The sequence below is a fragment of the Python bivittatus genome, unplaced genomic scaffold (assembly GCF_059951505.1).
Source record: "Python bivittatus isolate LINGU-HERP-01145 unplaced genomic scaffold, Pbiv_v1 ctg000440_np1212, whole genome shotgun sequence".
Taxonomy (NCBI): domain Eukaryota; kingdom Metazoa; phylum Chordata; class Lepidosauria; order Squamata; family Pythonidae; genus Python; species Python bivittatus.
This window is the reverse complement of record NW_028277063.1, coordinates 7619837-7633866: the sequence shown is the minus strand read 5'-3', so window position 1 is coordinate 7633866 and position 14030 is coordinate 7619837. Positions and strand designations below refer to the sequence as shown.

Sequence of the window (14030 nt, the reverse complement as noted above, 5' to 3'; positions counted from 1 at the left end):
ATATGCATTGAATTTTGCCATTGTGCATCTTCTCTATCTTTAGGTTTCCAATCACTTATTGTTGGGATTATATATTTCTTTCACTACTGGGCAAAATTTATTCTCACTGCTGTAAGCATATACATTTCACAATACATTGTGGTGTTCCTTGTTGATTTTTTTCCCCCTAAAATTATATCTAGTAAGAAAAATTATCTCATAAGAAAAGTTGTGATTCTCTGCATTGGACTATGCATATCTTTACAGTTTTTTTTCTTTTCTTTACATGTCCAGCACAGGTGATAAAAGCTTCCATCTGTTTTGTGCCATTTCTAACGTGTATTTATGTATGATTTTTCTTTCTCAGATATTATTCATGTTGCTGCATACCATGCATAAAACATCTTAAGGTCCCCCTGTTCTAAAACCCAGAGTTGAATCCAGATTGAATCATATTAAAAATGATTGCATGGAGGAAAATTGGGCTACAAGTGTATCAGAAAAACTTTAAACCCACTTGATTTAATTATACACAGTACTGGACTCAGTAAGGATCTTTTTACATTCCTGCAGTAGTAACTATGATCTTTCTATTTTCTCCATTTTCCAAAAGCTACTTGTATGTAAGACTCTCTAAATTTATAGTTTATTTTCATAGAAGAAATCTCTGTTTCATCTCTTCCTACTGGGATTAATTCTGAAGGAAGTTTCTTTTCTCCAGTTAGATTATCACTTTTTAATGTGAGGATAGAATTTGCATCCATTCATAAACAGTATATGGCCCCACAACCTATAATCACTTGTGCATTTGATTTATCTTAATAAATATTTAGAAACAACTTTCAAATAGGGTTTGAAAGTTTTATTTAGAAACCATCTTAGCCATAGAATTGTAGAGGTCTTTGCAGAAATTAAAGAATGAGGATAACACAGTGTGCTAAACCATCTATCACATCAAAACGCTCAAGAAATAAGAAATGGATCAGATATTACAAAGGTATGGCCTGGAGTCTGCAACCTTTCTAACTGATACTTTTGGTCGAGAGAATAGGGAATTAACTTTTTATATTCCTCATTTCTGCTGTATGCGTATTGGCTCACACAGCTAATCTAATCCCTTTCAGAAAGTTATAGAAATATTCTAATAATACAATTATAAGTCATTGAAAGAAGCTAATATTGCTTTAATATGTGAAGAGGGACAAGGTTTAAATTTTACAAAAACATACAAAGGAAAATAATTACTGAATAGTGACTACAAGTTATTTACAATAATTGTAGAAAATAGACTGAAAAAAGCTCTACAAGATTTATTCATGAAGACAAATGTGGATTTTTACCTAAAAGATAACTAAAAGACAATGTTAGAACAGTATTGGACATTATAGAATATTTTGAACAGCATACTGAAAAACAAGCTGCATTGATTTTGTTGAGGCACAGAGAAAGCTTTGATAACCCTAAATGACCATTTTTCTTTAAGGTTTTAGAAAATATGGATTTTGGTAAGAACTTAATAAAATGGATTAAATTGATTTACACTACAGAAAGCACAAATTATTGTTAAAGGGATTTGACAAGACCATGTGAGACCCAAAACGGAACAAGACAAGGATGCCCACTATCCCCACTTCTGTTTCTCTTGGTTTGGAAGTTTTGAATAGAGACATAAGGCAAGACGAGGGGACAATGGGTGTGGCGATTAAAGAAGAGAGATACAAATTGAGAGCTTTTGGTGTTGAGATGATTTGGTGTTGCTGTTGGAAGAGCTGTTGAGGGGGATAGAATTATTAATGGGAAAATTCAGAGTTTGCTGCATTAGCTGTCTTTAAGATGAATAAACAAAAGAAAGATGTTAACAAATATATGAAGACACAAGATCAAATAGAACTGATGAACAAAACAGGTTTTAAGATTGAGAAAAAAGTAAAACATGTGGGTATTAATTTGACAAGTAATGTACATTGTTTCAGAATAATTAGGTAAGACATGGAATGAAGTTAAAAAAGACATGTTAAGATGGGAGAAACTTCAACTGTCACTCTGGGGTAGAATTTCTGTGAGAAAAATGAACGTCCTGCCTAGGATGTTGTTTTTGTTTCAGACAATGCCGATTGTGACTACTGACTTACTCTTTAAATAATGGCAGAAAGATATATCCAAATTTTTGTGGCAAGGTAAAAAACCATGAGTTAAATATAAGCTGTTAAAAGGTGCCGGAGAAAGAGGAGGTTTAGCTTTACCAGATTTGAAACTGTATTTTGTGGTTGCTGCTTCGTTTGGATGAAAGAATGGGTGACACTGAGAAATAGAGGATCATTGGACTGAGAAGGACATGATTTGAGATTTGGTGACATTTTAGACTTTCTTCAGGGGGAATTCAAAATAAAATCAAGAGAAGGTTTGATATCAGAAGAATATATGTGCCAATCGCTTTCATATGTACAAATCGTAGAAACATTAAAGTTAATAAAAAGGCCTTTGGTTTGCAATGTGACAAAACTGTATTTGAAAGAGAGTTATGTACTGATGATGAATATCTTATTGCTAAAATATATAAACTTCTGTTGAGATTTGAGTCAGAGGATGAACAAGTTAAGGATTGCATGATAAAATGGACTAAACATTTTGGATAGAATATACAGTTGGGACAATGGGAAAATATGTGGATGAAAGGGTTGAAATCTACATTATGCTATAATCTTAAAGAGAATGTTTATACAATGATCTATCGATGGTATCTGTCACCAAAACCATTGCCAAAATGTAGAAAGAGACTTCAAATATATGTTGGAAATGTAATCAAGAAGAAGGGAGTTTTTATCATCTTTGGTAGATATGAGATTAGGCTAAAAGTTTTTGGACTCAGATACACATATTAATTCCTACGATTTTGAAGATTAATATACAACTGGAAAAATCTCATGCAATTTTGGTTGTTACGTATGGTAAGTGCAGTGAGGCTTTTATATGCACAAAGATGGAAAGACTTGATATTAACTACAATGCAAGAATGGATGGTAAATTTGATGGAGCTAGCTAAGGTGGTGATTGACAGGTCTGATTAGAGAAAAGACATTGACTAATTGTAATGCTACTTGGAAGCCCCTTTTGGACTTATACTGGAAAACAGTAGAAATGATATTATGATGCATGGATTTGATGATTAGTAAAATAATTGATTATAGAAAAATGGATGTTAAGTTGTAATCTTAGAGTAAGTGTTTAATGTATACTTTTTTTATATTTGCTGTACAAGAAGTGGAATGTTATTCCTTTTTTTGTATTTCTCTTTTTTTATTGTTTTTTTACCCTGTAGTTATGATTTCCTTCTTTCTTTTAACACTTTCTTTTCTTCTACTCTGTTTCTCAATTATTAACTCTTGTTAGTTTTACCTTTGTGTTATTAAAATTTAATAAAGCTCTTATACATAAAGAAATGAAAAATGGATGACATTTGTCTAATATTAAAGAGGTATACACTAGAGTCTACAAACTTTTCTACCTGATATTTTATCAAGTAATTAGGGAATTAACTTGGTAGATGCCTCATTTCTTCTCACTTTGCCACAGTTATGTAAATATTATAAAAATACAGTTTTAAGGAAGAGGCAAAACTAGGTGGGTTTTGCTTCTTTTGTTTCCTTTCATCAAAGCTATAAATATTTTCACACAGAGTTTATTTTCTATTGTAGTTTACTGCCTAAGAATTACCAACACATCCTGGCCATGGTATTTGCAGTGAAGGAGATCAATGAAAACCCTCACCTCTTACCCAATCTCACCCTGGGCTTCCACATCTATGACAGTCACTATAGCGCACAGAAGACCTGCCAGGCCACCATGTTCCTGCTTTACAACCTGAAGAGCTTTGTTCCTAACTACATCTGTGGCACCCAGAATAATCTGACAGCAGTGATTGGGGGACTCGACTCCAAAACCTCCATTGAAATTGCAGATAACTTGGATATCTTCAAGGTTCCACAGGTAGAGTGTATCAGCCTCAGAGTATGTCTAACTCTTGGAGCAGCATATCAGTTCTTCTTTCTCTGGATCTTTATTTTTCTTTTTTTTTAAGAACAGTAAATCAGAGAAAGCCAATGAAAAATGTATTAACAGTGTTTCCAGAAAGAGAATGAGGCAAAACTGATGAATGAATGAAAAAGGAGAAACTAGGTGCAGCAAAGTGAATGGCTATTTCTTTGAAATGATTTATATTTGCATATTTGTAAATTAAGCTGAGTATAAAGCATAGATTCCTAAATTGGAAGCTCATCTAGCTTTAAAGTAAATGGATGTTCCCATCCATCGATATTAATCAACGGCATTTCTTTAAACCTCATTGAACAATCTGCTTCCATTACCAACACTCTGGAACATATGGCAAGACCTTTTCATGACGTTTTTTGTCCAACTACACCATCACCATTTTCCTGAGACACTGCTTAAAAGAATAAAATTGAACATTGGTGCATGAGGAATTATTTCTCAGCTGTAAAGGTTAGATTAATGCACAAGATCAGATTAATTCACAATTTGGTGGTGATAGCCTGCCTGAGGGAAATGTTAGTGTACAGTGTATTCTCTGGAAAAAGTGGTGGTTCAGAACAATAACTTCAAAAGAGGGGGACATCTCTGCAGGATCAAGGGCCACCTTCTGGTGAACAGCATCCCTATTGTACAATTACTTCCATCCCTAGGACTAAACACTCAGACAGGATTAAAAGAGATCCTTCTTCAGTTCACGCAGTGATTCTTAGCTACATCATTAAGAATTTCCTGAAGCACGTGCAACATAATAGTAGCATAGCTCATATAGAAATGAGATGAGGAATTATTTGCAGCTAAAGCATTGCATAAATAACCATTATTAAATTTCTTCAGCTGCTAATGTATAAAGTAAGAATCTCTAAATAGGCATTTGCAAGCAGAAACATAATTTTCCATATAAGAATACCTTTCATTCAATCATCCCACCCATATCACATAACTATAATAATAAAAATAAAATCTCCTTGAAATTCAGATTCATCTAGCTTTGTTGGCAACAAGACTGATGCGTTTCTCCTTTCCTGTCTTCTGTTTTCCATTATTCCTTCCAGCCTACATCCCTGGGATTTTCTTAATGGTCTTAAATGAATCATTAAAACAACCTATTTAAAATACAAAAATGCTGATATTTTAAAAACATACTGGAGAAAAGCAACAAGATAATGGATGCAATTAAAATGAGAATGTAGTAGATTGATGGATTCCATTATTTTAGTGTGAATTCATGACTTTCAGTTCCAACTTCATCCCAATCTAGGTTGCTCTTAAATCATTTTAAATCTATTACTTCCTTTGGGGAGATATTTCTGCCATGAATTTTCCCAAAATGTTATTTTTAGCCTTAGAACTGTCAATATTCATTCATGCTATGTTGAAGTAGGGTTGGGCAAAGATTCTGATTAAAAGGTTCTACATATTACCCATGGAAACTTATCCAATACCTGTCAGCGACTCCTTAGAAAAGCCTTCTCTCTTCCCAGAATGGCTGAGCTGCTCTTCACAGCTACAGAATTCAAGAGTTAAGCTTGTGAGATTCCAGCCAAAATGCATCCATATTAGCCTATGCTGCCTGTAACTTTGGCAGGGATTGATTGATGGGTTAATTATAAGTTTTTGATTGATTGACTGATTGATTGATTAGGTGCAGTCAAGTCATTTTCAAATCCTAGCAAACACATAGGTAGATTTTCTCCATGACAATCTATCCCTAACCTGTTCTTTCAAGTCTCCCAACAGTGTCCTCCTCGCTACTGTAACTGAGTCTATCCACTCTGCCTATAGGCTCATCTGGTGACTACTGTGGGAGATATAAGATTGTAACTTGAAATATAACAGAATACGAGAAATAACAATTAAGAATAAAATGAATATAAAACAAAGGTTTGTTTTGCACCAATGAAATTAAGAGAAAGGGGAAGGATGTCACTGATTTGCATAAAGGCGGTCTGACCTTGTAGAGTGGAGCTAATGAATAGATGTAGAGAAGAAAAGGTGTAGCTTGTTCAATAAAAGGGATGCAACTATAAATTAGTATTATCAAGGCTATAGGTGCATATGAAAATCAGAATCCATAGGTTGGAGATCCAGTAGTTGCACTACATTAATGGTGATCAGAGGGAAACAAGAGATGAGCTTGAGGGATAATTCTGCAACCCTCTGAATAAAAGTGATCCGATTTGGGGGAATTCTATTAAGTGACATGAACCTTATATCTGAATTGTTTTAACAGACATTAGTTATTGGCAAACAGAAAAGCAGATTTTATGTTTAAAAACTGCAAAAAATTAAAAACATATATTTTTCCTTAGTTACATGTCATTGTTCAAAGTGATTTTGAACAATTAATAAAAATTAGGCAAGTTCCTCACTGAGACCTAAACTAATTACAAGGTCATAGTCCAGAAACTATTATCTTGCAGCAGCCTTATTTGATTAACAGCAGATAATACAATGGAATGATGTCAGTGGTGTTCTTTGATTTAACAAATGAAGCTCAGGGAAAGCTGGAAACAATTAATTAGATGTAAAGTTTTCCCCTCCCTCTTTATCTCTCTCTCTCTCTCTCTCTCTCTCTCCATTCTTTCTTTCTTTCTTTCTTTCTTTCTTTCTTTCTTTCTTTCTTTCCTTCCTTCCTTCCTTCCTTCCTTCCTTCCTTCCTTCCTTCCTTCCTTCCTTCCTTCCTTCCTTCCTTCTTTCTTTCTTTCTTTCTTTCTTTCTTTCTTTCTTTCTTTCTTTCTTTCTTTCTTTCTTCCATGAAACCTACTTCAGCTCATCTATGGCTGTGCTCCAGTCATGAACTACAAAACCCCAGGCCTTTCGTTCTTCCAAATGAGCCCCATGGAAAGAATTCAGTATGAAGGGATTCTATCTTTACTTCTTCATTTCAACTGGACATGGATCGGGGTATTTGTGATGGATAATGATAATGGAGAAAGATTTCTAGATATAATCGTTCCATTATTTTCTAAGCATGGCATTTGCTTTACACTGACAGAGAGAATTGCCGATCTCGAATCAATTAACAAATTGTCTTCTGCCCTTGAACAAGGTGCAAAAATACATGATCAAATCATGGAAAGCAAAAGCAATGTGATGATTTTCTACGGACAGTCCAATGCCTTGGTTTTTCTGAGATGGTTACCATATCTGTCAAAAAAAGAACATGATACAGACACAGCAAAAGGGAAAGTATGGATATTGACATCTCAAACAGAACTTGCATCAAATATCTATCAAAGGGATTGGGATTCACAAATAATCCATGGGGCTCTGTCCCTCAGAATCCATACCAACAACCCACCAGGATTTGAACCTTTTCTTGAAAGCAGAACTCCTCTTAACCCAAAAGCAGATGGCTTTATCCTAGACTTCTGGCAACATGCCTTCAACTGTGTATTTCAAACTTCATTGGTTGACAACGTGGTTGGAGATCTCTGCACTGGGAGAGAGAATATGGAAAACCTTCCTAAAATTGTTTTTGAAATGGGCATGATTGGTCACAGTTACAGCATGTATAATTCTGTCTATGCTGTGGCCTATGCTTTACATACCATGCTGTCATCTAGAGTTGGACATAGACGAAGAGTAGATGAATGGAGCTTTAAATTTCACAATCAAGTTGCCTGGCAGGTAAATGAGGAGAACATTCTCAGGTAATCAGCAACTGCAGAACATGTCATCAAGGAAATTGTAAACCATCCGTGGTTCCATTTCCATCACTGTTTCAGACCAATAGTAATGAGGCAAAACTTTGTTTCAGTCAAGCTATGAATCTGATATTGCTCTACTGGTCACTAGACTTTTTCTCTGAAAGATACAACTATGTCTTTCTAAACCTCTGCCTTTCCCTTTTCATTCTAGGTACATCACTTCTTGAAAGGTCTTTCCTTTAATAATAGTGCTGGGGATGAGGTTTCTCTTGATGTCAACGGAGAATTACTAGCTGGTCTGGATGTCATGAACTGGATTGTGTTTTCAAACCAATCCTTTCTGAGAGTGAAAGTTGGGAAGGTAGATCCTGGAGTTCCCACACACCAAACTTTCACCATTAATAAAGATGCCATCACTTGGCACAGCTGGTTTAACCAGGTAAGATTCAAAATCAAGACCTTTTTTAAAGTTTCTGTTTTTCACCAGCCATGAAGTTCTTTATCACATGATGATGATGATGATGATGATGATGATGATGATGATGATGATGATATTACCCCAGACTTATCAGTTGTTGAGAAGAAAGGTAAAAGATCTGGATAGTGGGCAGTTCAATAACTGAGTAAATCTCCCTCTGGCTTGCAACCCTGCTGCTTACTTTGAGCTCTGGTAGCAGCCACCATTCCTGACTGGGAACATGAAAATACTGTAGTGATCACTTCTTTTCTCTACCTGTTGTGCTGTGGCAATCTAGAAAGTTAATCAGCCAAGAGGTTCTTCCCCTTGGTATATATTTCAAAGTAAAATTGAACCGACTGAAGAACTGAGCCCATCTGACTTGCTTTGGGGACAACTTCCTTGGAGACTTTAAAGCCTCTAAGTTTTTTTGATCAGTCCAGACTTCAAAAGGATGAGATGACCCTTCTAATAGATGCCTCCAACTCATTAGCACCCACAGTATGGCAAAGGCTTCCTTTTCCCACACTAACCAGCATCTTTCAGTCTCTGTAAACTTTCGAGAAATGTAAGCACAAGGATACAACACCTAAATTGTCAGTTTTTGTAGTAAAACAGCCCCTATAACCACATCTGATGCATCCGCTTGGATTATAAAAGGTTTCTCAGGATCAGGATGTTTTAAAATTGGTTCTGCAGTGAACAGCCTCTTTAATTGCTCAAATGCTGACTGGCATTCTTCTGTCCAATTTAAGGGGACCCCCAGTATTTGGGCTGTTGCCTTATCTTTCCCTTTTGTTTTTACCAAGTCAGTGAGAGGGAGGGCGACTTGAGCAACGTTTGGAATGAATTGGAGGTAAAAATGTGCAAACCCCAGGAAACTTTGTAGCTGCCTCTGAGTTTTCTGCGCCTCCCATCCAATTACATCACGCACTTTACTTGGATCCATCTCAGTCCCTCTACTGGATATCCCAAATCCAAGATAATCAATTTGACTTTTGTGAAATTCACACTTGGAGAGTCTGGCATATAAGTGAGCATTCAACAATTTCTTAAGTACTTTCCTCACGAATTCCACATGCTCTTCCATCGTTTCTGTATAAATTAGAATATCATCCAAATATACTAACTCTCCCCTGTACAAGAATTCATGTAGCATTTCATTTATTAACTGCATGAACATCCCAGGTGCCCCCGACAACCCAGGTGGCATCACTAGATATTGAAAATAACTGAGGGGGCACCTGGATGCTGTCTTCCATTCATCTCCTTCTGTAATCCGCACTCGGAATATGCCTCCCTTAAGTCCAACTTGGTAAAAACTTTCCCTTTCAACAGGTGGGCTAGCAAATCCTTCATCAAAGGGAGGGTTTATTTTCTGTAAAGATACATGTAGCCCCCGATTGCCTGTGCACAACTGTCTTTCTTCTCTCTAAATAGCACAGGTGCTGCCAATGGTGATTTCATGGGCTGCATAAATCTTTCTAGATTTTTATCAATGAATTCCCTCAGCGCTCCCAATTCCTTAGGGGTCATAGAATACATTGTCAGTTTAGGAAATTTTGCCCTGGGTTCAATTTCAATCGCACCGTCCATCACTCAGTGGGGGGAAGCTGATCCGACTCTGACTCACTGAACACTTCTTGTAAGTCTCTATACTGTTTTGGGATCGAGCAGGAATCTTCGGTGTCACCCTGACTGGGAGACTCTACAGTCAGTGCTGCTAGTACTATCCTTGGTGTGCCGGTAGTAATTCCCTTTGGAGCTCTATAGTCACTATCCCAAAATGTCAAGCTCCCCCTTGTCCAATCCACCTTGGGATTCCTCAGTCTTAACCAGGACAGACCCAGTATTAGAGCATGCCCAGCAATCGGAGCTGCTAAAAACTGTAAAGTCTTTTTATGAGTCCTAATTCTCATTTTGACTGCTTCGGTATGGAACCTCCCACTTGCAACCCATCCAATTGTGTAAAAATAATAGGGGTTTCTAACTTCTGCACTCTTGGTCCAAGTCCATTCACAATAACTGGGTTGATTAAGCAACGTCTGCATCCAGAGTCTATTAAGACCGTCAAAACCGCTCTAAAGTTGGTCTTTAATGCCCTCAGTCTCAACACAACCTTCATGGGACTTACCATTAAGTCTTCACACCTCAATCCGTCCGCCTGCCCCTGGGCGTGTTTTAAAGCAGGCAGCTGGAGTTTTCTGCCGGTTGATGTTCGTCTTTAGCGAACTCACTCTCCACTATCAATGGGAATTGAAGCTGTTCCTCCATTCCTGAAGCAGATGTTCCTCCCTTTTCCGATTTGAGACCCTTCAGGGATTTCCATATCTGCTTGCCTCTCAGTGCAGCTCACAGGAGCTGGTTTTGAGAGCAATTCACAGCATAATTCTCCTCTTCTCCACTTCTGAAACAAGGGCGATTCCCCTCTCATTGGTCCTGGCTGTTTTCCTTCTGTCTCCAGCCCGATCTCCTCGTTATTGGTCCCAATGGAACTGTGGAAAATCAGGTACCCACGCTTCTTCTCTTTATAGCCATCCAATCTGATTCCACTGTTGCTGCAAGACTATCCACTCCCTCAGGGTTTTAGGGTTGCCTCTGGCCAGTGCGAGTTCCCAAAGGCCACACTGTAACCCCTTCTGGAGATGCTGGACCTTAAATCTTTCATCTTAAATCTTAATTTGCTTGATGCTTCTCTTTGCCTTTACAACAGTGCAAGGATCCTCAAAATGTTCATGCAGAGCACCCATGAAATTATTAAAATTGGTTAGTTCGGCTGCCTCAGCCTCATGTATCTCCACTACCCATTCTGCTGCCTGGTCTTTAAGGGCACATGACATATAAGCCACTTTCTCCATATCATTTCAGAATAGGTGGCTACATCTCTCCATGCAAATTCTCACTTGTATCAGAAAGCTTGCCAGCTGACCTGGGTTCCCCCTGAATTTTGTCTTCAGCCCCCACTGCTGTGGCAGGTTTCCTTTCTCTTTTGCACTTCTGCTAGGGGAAATTATCTCCTCCTCTTCACTGGTTGCCGATTTCTCACTCACCTCCTTGCTGTCCCCAGAGATTGTTTGTGGATCTCTGGATTGACAGTTTTCTTCCAGGCTGCCAGTACTTTCTCTAGCATCCTCATCAATGACTTCAGTTTAACCATCACTGAAGTAAGCTCAGTTTCCACTCCATCCATATGGCCTTCCAATACAGCAACCCAGGGCTCTGGCTTTCTCTACTCCTTCAGACTTCGGGCCACCCCTGTTCCGTCACCAACACCAATCAACCAATCAAAACAAAGAATAACTGGGCATCCAGAACAGCACAAAAACAACAGAATAAGGTTGCCTTCATTGAAGTTTGTTACAAAGTAACAGCTAGCACAAGTAGTAAACGATGCCAATACTGTAAAATGAAATATAAGCACCAGATCACTGCAAGAAGCAAACCAACCGATGTACAGTACAGCTGCAGCTATAGCTGAATACCTTGGATGCAAAATCAACAAACAAGAAAAAAAGCAAAACAGTGTACCACCAAAATGGAAGATCAGGTTGGAAAATAAGATCAGCATGCTAAGATCAGATGCAAGCAAGCTAGAACAGATAAAAGAAAAGAAGATGAAGGAAAAAAAGTCCAAATAATACCTCATCAAGAAATATCACCTGGAAACAAGGAAGATCAAGGAACAACTGGAAATAATAAATCACAGCCATAGGCGTCGCTGCTCAACCTGGTCCAAAAAGAAAGCCTCGATATTGCAGTAGAGTTTGGACTGGACAAATGTGCCACCCTGACCATCAACAAGGAAAAAGTAGTGAGAACTGAAGGAATCAAGATGCCCAGTGGAAATCCCATCAAGAGTCTGGATGAAGGAGTTCACTACAAATACTGGGCATCCTTCAGGCAAACAAAATCAAGTGCATTGAAGTCAAGAAGTAGGTTAGTAGTAAATACATTAGAAGAGTGAAGACGATCTTAAAGTCCAAACTCAATGGCGGAAATACCATCAAAGTGATTAACACCTGGGCAATTCCAGTCATTAGATATACAGCTGGAATAGTGGACTGTACTCAAACTGAACTAAAAGCCCTGGATAGGAAGACCAGAAAAATAATGACAATGAAACATTCCCTTCATCCACACAGTGATGCTGACAAACTCTACTTATCAAGGAGGATTGGTGGGCATGGAATGTTGCAAGTACACCAGAGAGCTAAAGGAGAAAAAAGGGCAATGGAAGAATATTTGAAGGATCCTGGGGAAGATGCACTGAAGCTAGTATGCCATGAAGGTTTACTGAATACCAAATAAACCAAACCGGCCTATAAGAAAGACCAAGTGAACAATAGGAAAGCGACATGGCAAGGAAAAGTATTGGATTGCCAGTACACAAAAAAGCCAGCAGACAAAGCAGATAACAACAAGACCTGGCAATGGCTAAGAGCAAGAAAGTTGAAGAAAGAGACAGAGGGGCTAATTCTGGCTCCATAAGACCAAGTCTTAACAACAAACGCACACAAAGCCAGAATTGAGAAGACAGCAACAGACAGCAAAGAAGATCACACAGACTGACTTCAAACAACAGCATGACAAAGTAGCAACAATGGGGCATTGGAATATCTGCAAGCAATACCATTTGCCTGCAAGAACTAGGACCACAAAACAAAGTAATAGAAAATGTAGTAGCTAAAACGCTCTGGAACATTAGAATTCAAACAGACAAGCACCTGCCACACAACACCCGGGGTTAACAGTTGTTAATAAGAAAGACCAGAAAGTCTGGATAGTGGACATTGCAATGCCTGGAGACAGCAGAGTAGAAGAGAAAGAACTGGAGAAAATCACAAAATATAAACACCTGCAAATAGAAGTAGAATGAGTGTGGCAAATAAAAAGGAAAGGTAGTATCGATATTTATAGGCACCGTAGGCAGAATCCCAAAACATCTGGAGCACCACTTGAAGACCATCGGCATTAACAAAATCACCATCAGTCAATTGCCAAAGGCATCTTTACTTCAAACAGCTTACATACTACAACAATACCTTTAACAACAACAAACAATAACATCTCCCTATCCCACTCAATAGGTGAATAAAAATGCCACATCCAGTCTAAACAACCCACTGACTGTGTGATCAACAACAGCAGCAATAATAATCACAATCATAATTCTTTTTAGATAAGGCTCTGCATGTTACTTCAACATTTCCTGTCCTGAATGTATAAACTTAAAACTGTACTGTAAAATGTTATTTTTATTTTATTTATGATCTTTCAGGGTAAAAATGTTATTTTGAGAGCACTAACCATGATGACGTATTGCTTCTATCTAAGAAGAACAGATCATTTGTCATGAAATGACACAACTATACAGATGGCAAAGTCTGCCAATGGGGGCTCTCCTTTGAGCCAGTGGGATTGTAACATCTGTCATCCAGTGTTGACCAATGAATTGACCAATGCACTTCCTAAATAGTTTTCTAAAATCCTGTGTATAATATCAATTCTTTCAATGAAGAAAAATTGTAGCACCTGTTAAGTGCATGCAATACAGCCCATTCTTACATGAATAAAAAGGGTATCTCAAACTATGCCAAGTGATACACTCAAGATTGCCTTTGTTTTTTCTCCTTGCTGGATTAGTCTCAGCCTCTTTCAGTATGCAGTGAGAGTTGCCATCCTGGTTCCAGCAAGAAAGTGAAGGAAGGGGAACCCTTTTGCTGCTATGACTGCATCCCATGCCCAGCTGGGAAGATTTCAGAGAAGGAGGGTAAGAAATGTGCTGCTTAGAGTTAGCAAGGAAAATGGTGGCTGTCTAGAGCAATGTGGACAGGCCGTTTGTAAGCAGGGTACTTTCCTTTTATAATTCTAGAAGTGCTGAATGGAGTCGAAAT

General features: G+C 37.9%; 1 protein-coding gene across 1 annotated transcript; it reads left to right on the top strand.

The window, feature by feature from the left end:
* The first annotated feature begins 3708 nt into the window (after positions 1 to 3708).
* Positions 3709 to 9483, top strand: LOC148215732 (vomeronasal type-2 receptor 26-like). The gene is made up of 4 exons (XM_088142430.1): positions 3709 to 3966; positions 6799 to 7659; positions 7891 to 8118; positions 9475 to 9483. The coding sequence occupies exons 1-4, from the start codon at positions 3709 to 3711 to the stop codon at positions 9481 to 9483; spliced, it is 1356 nt and encodes a 451-aa protein (XP_087998556.1).
* Positions 9484 to 14030: the final 4547 nt, after the last annotated feature.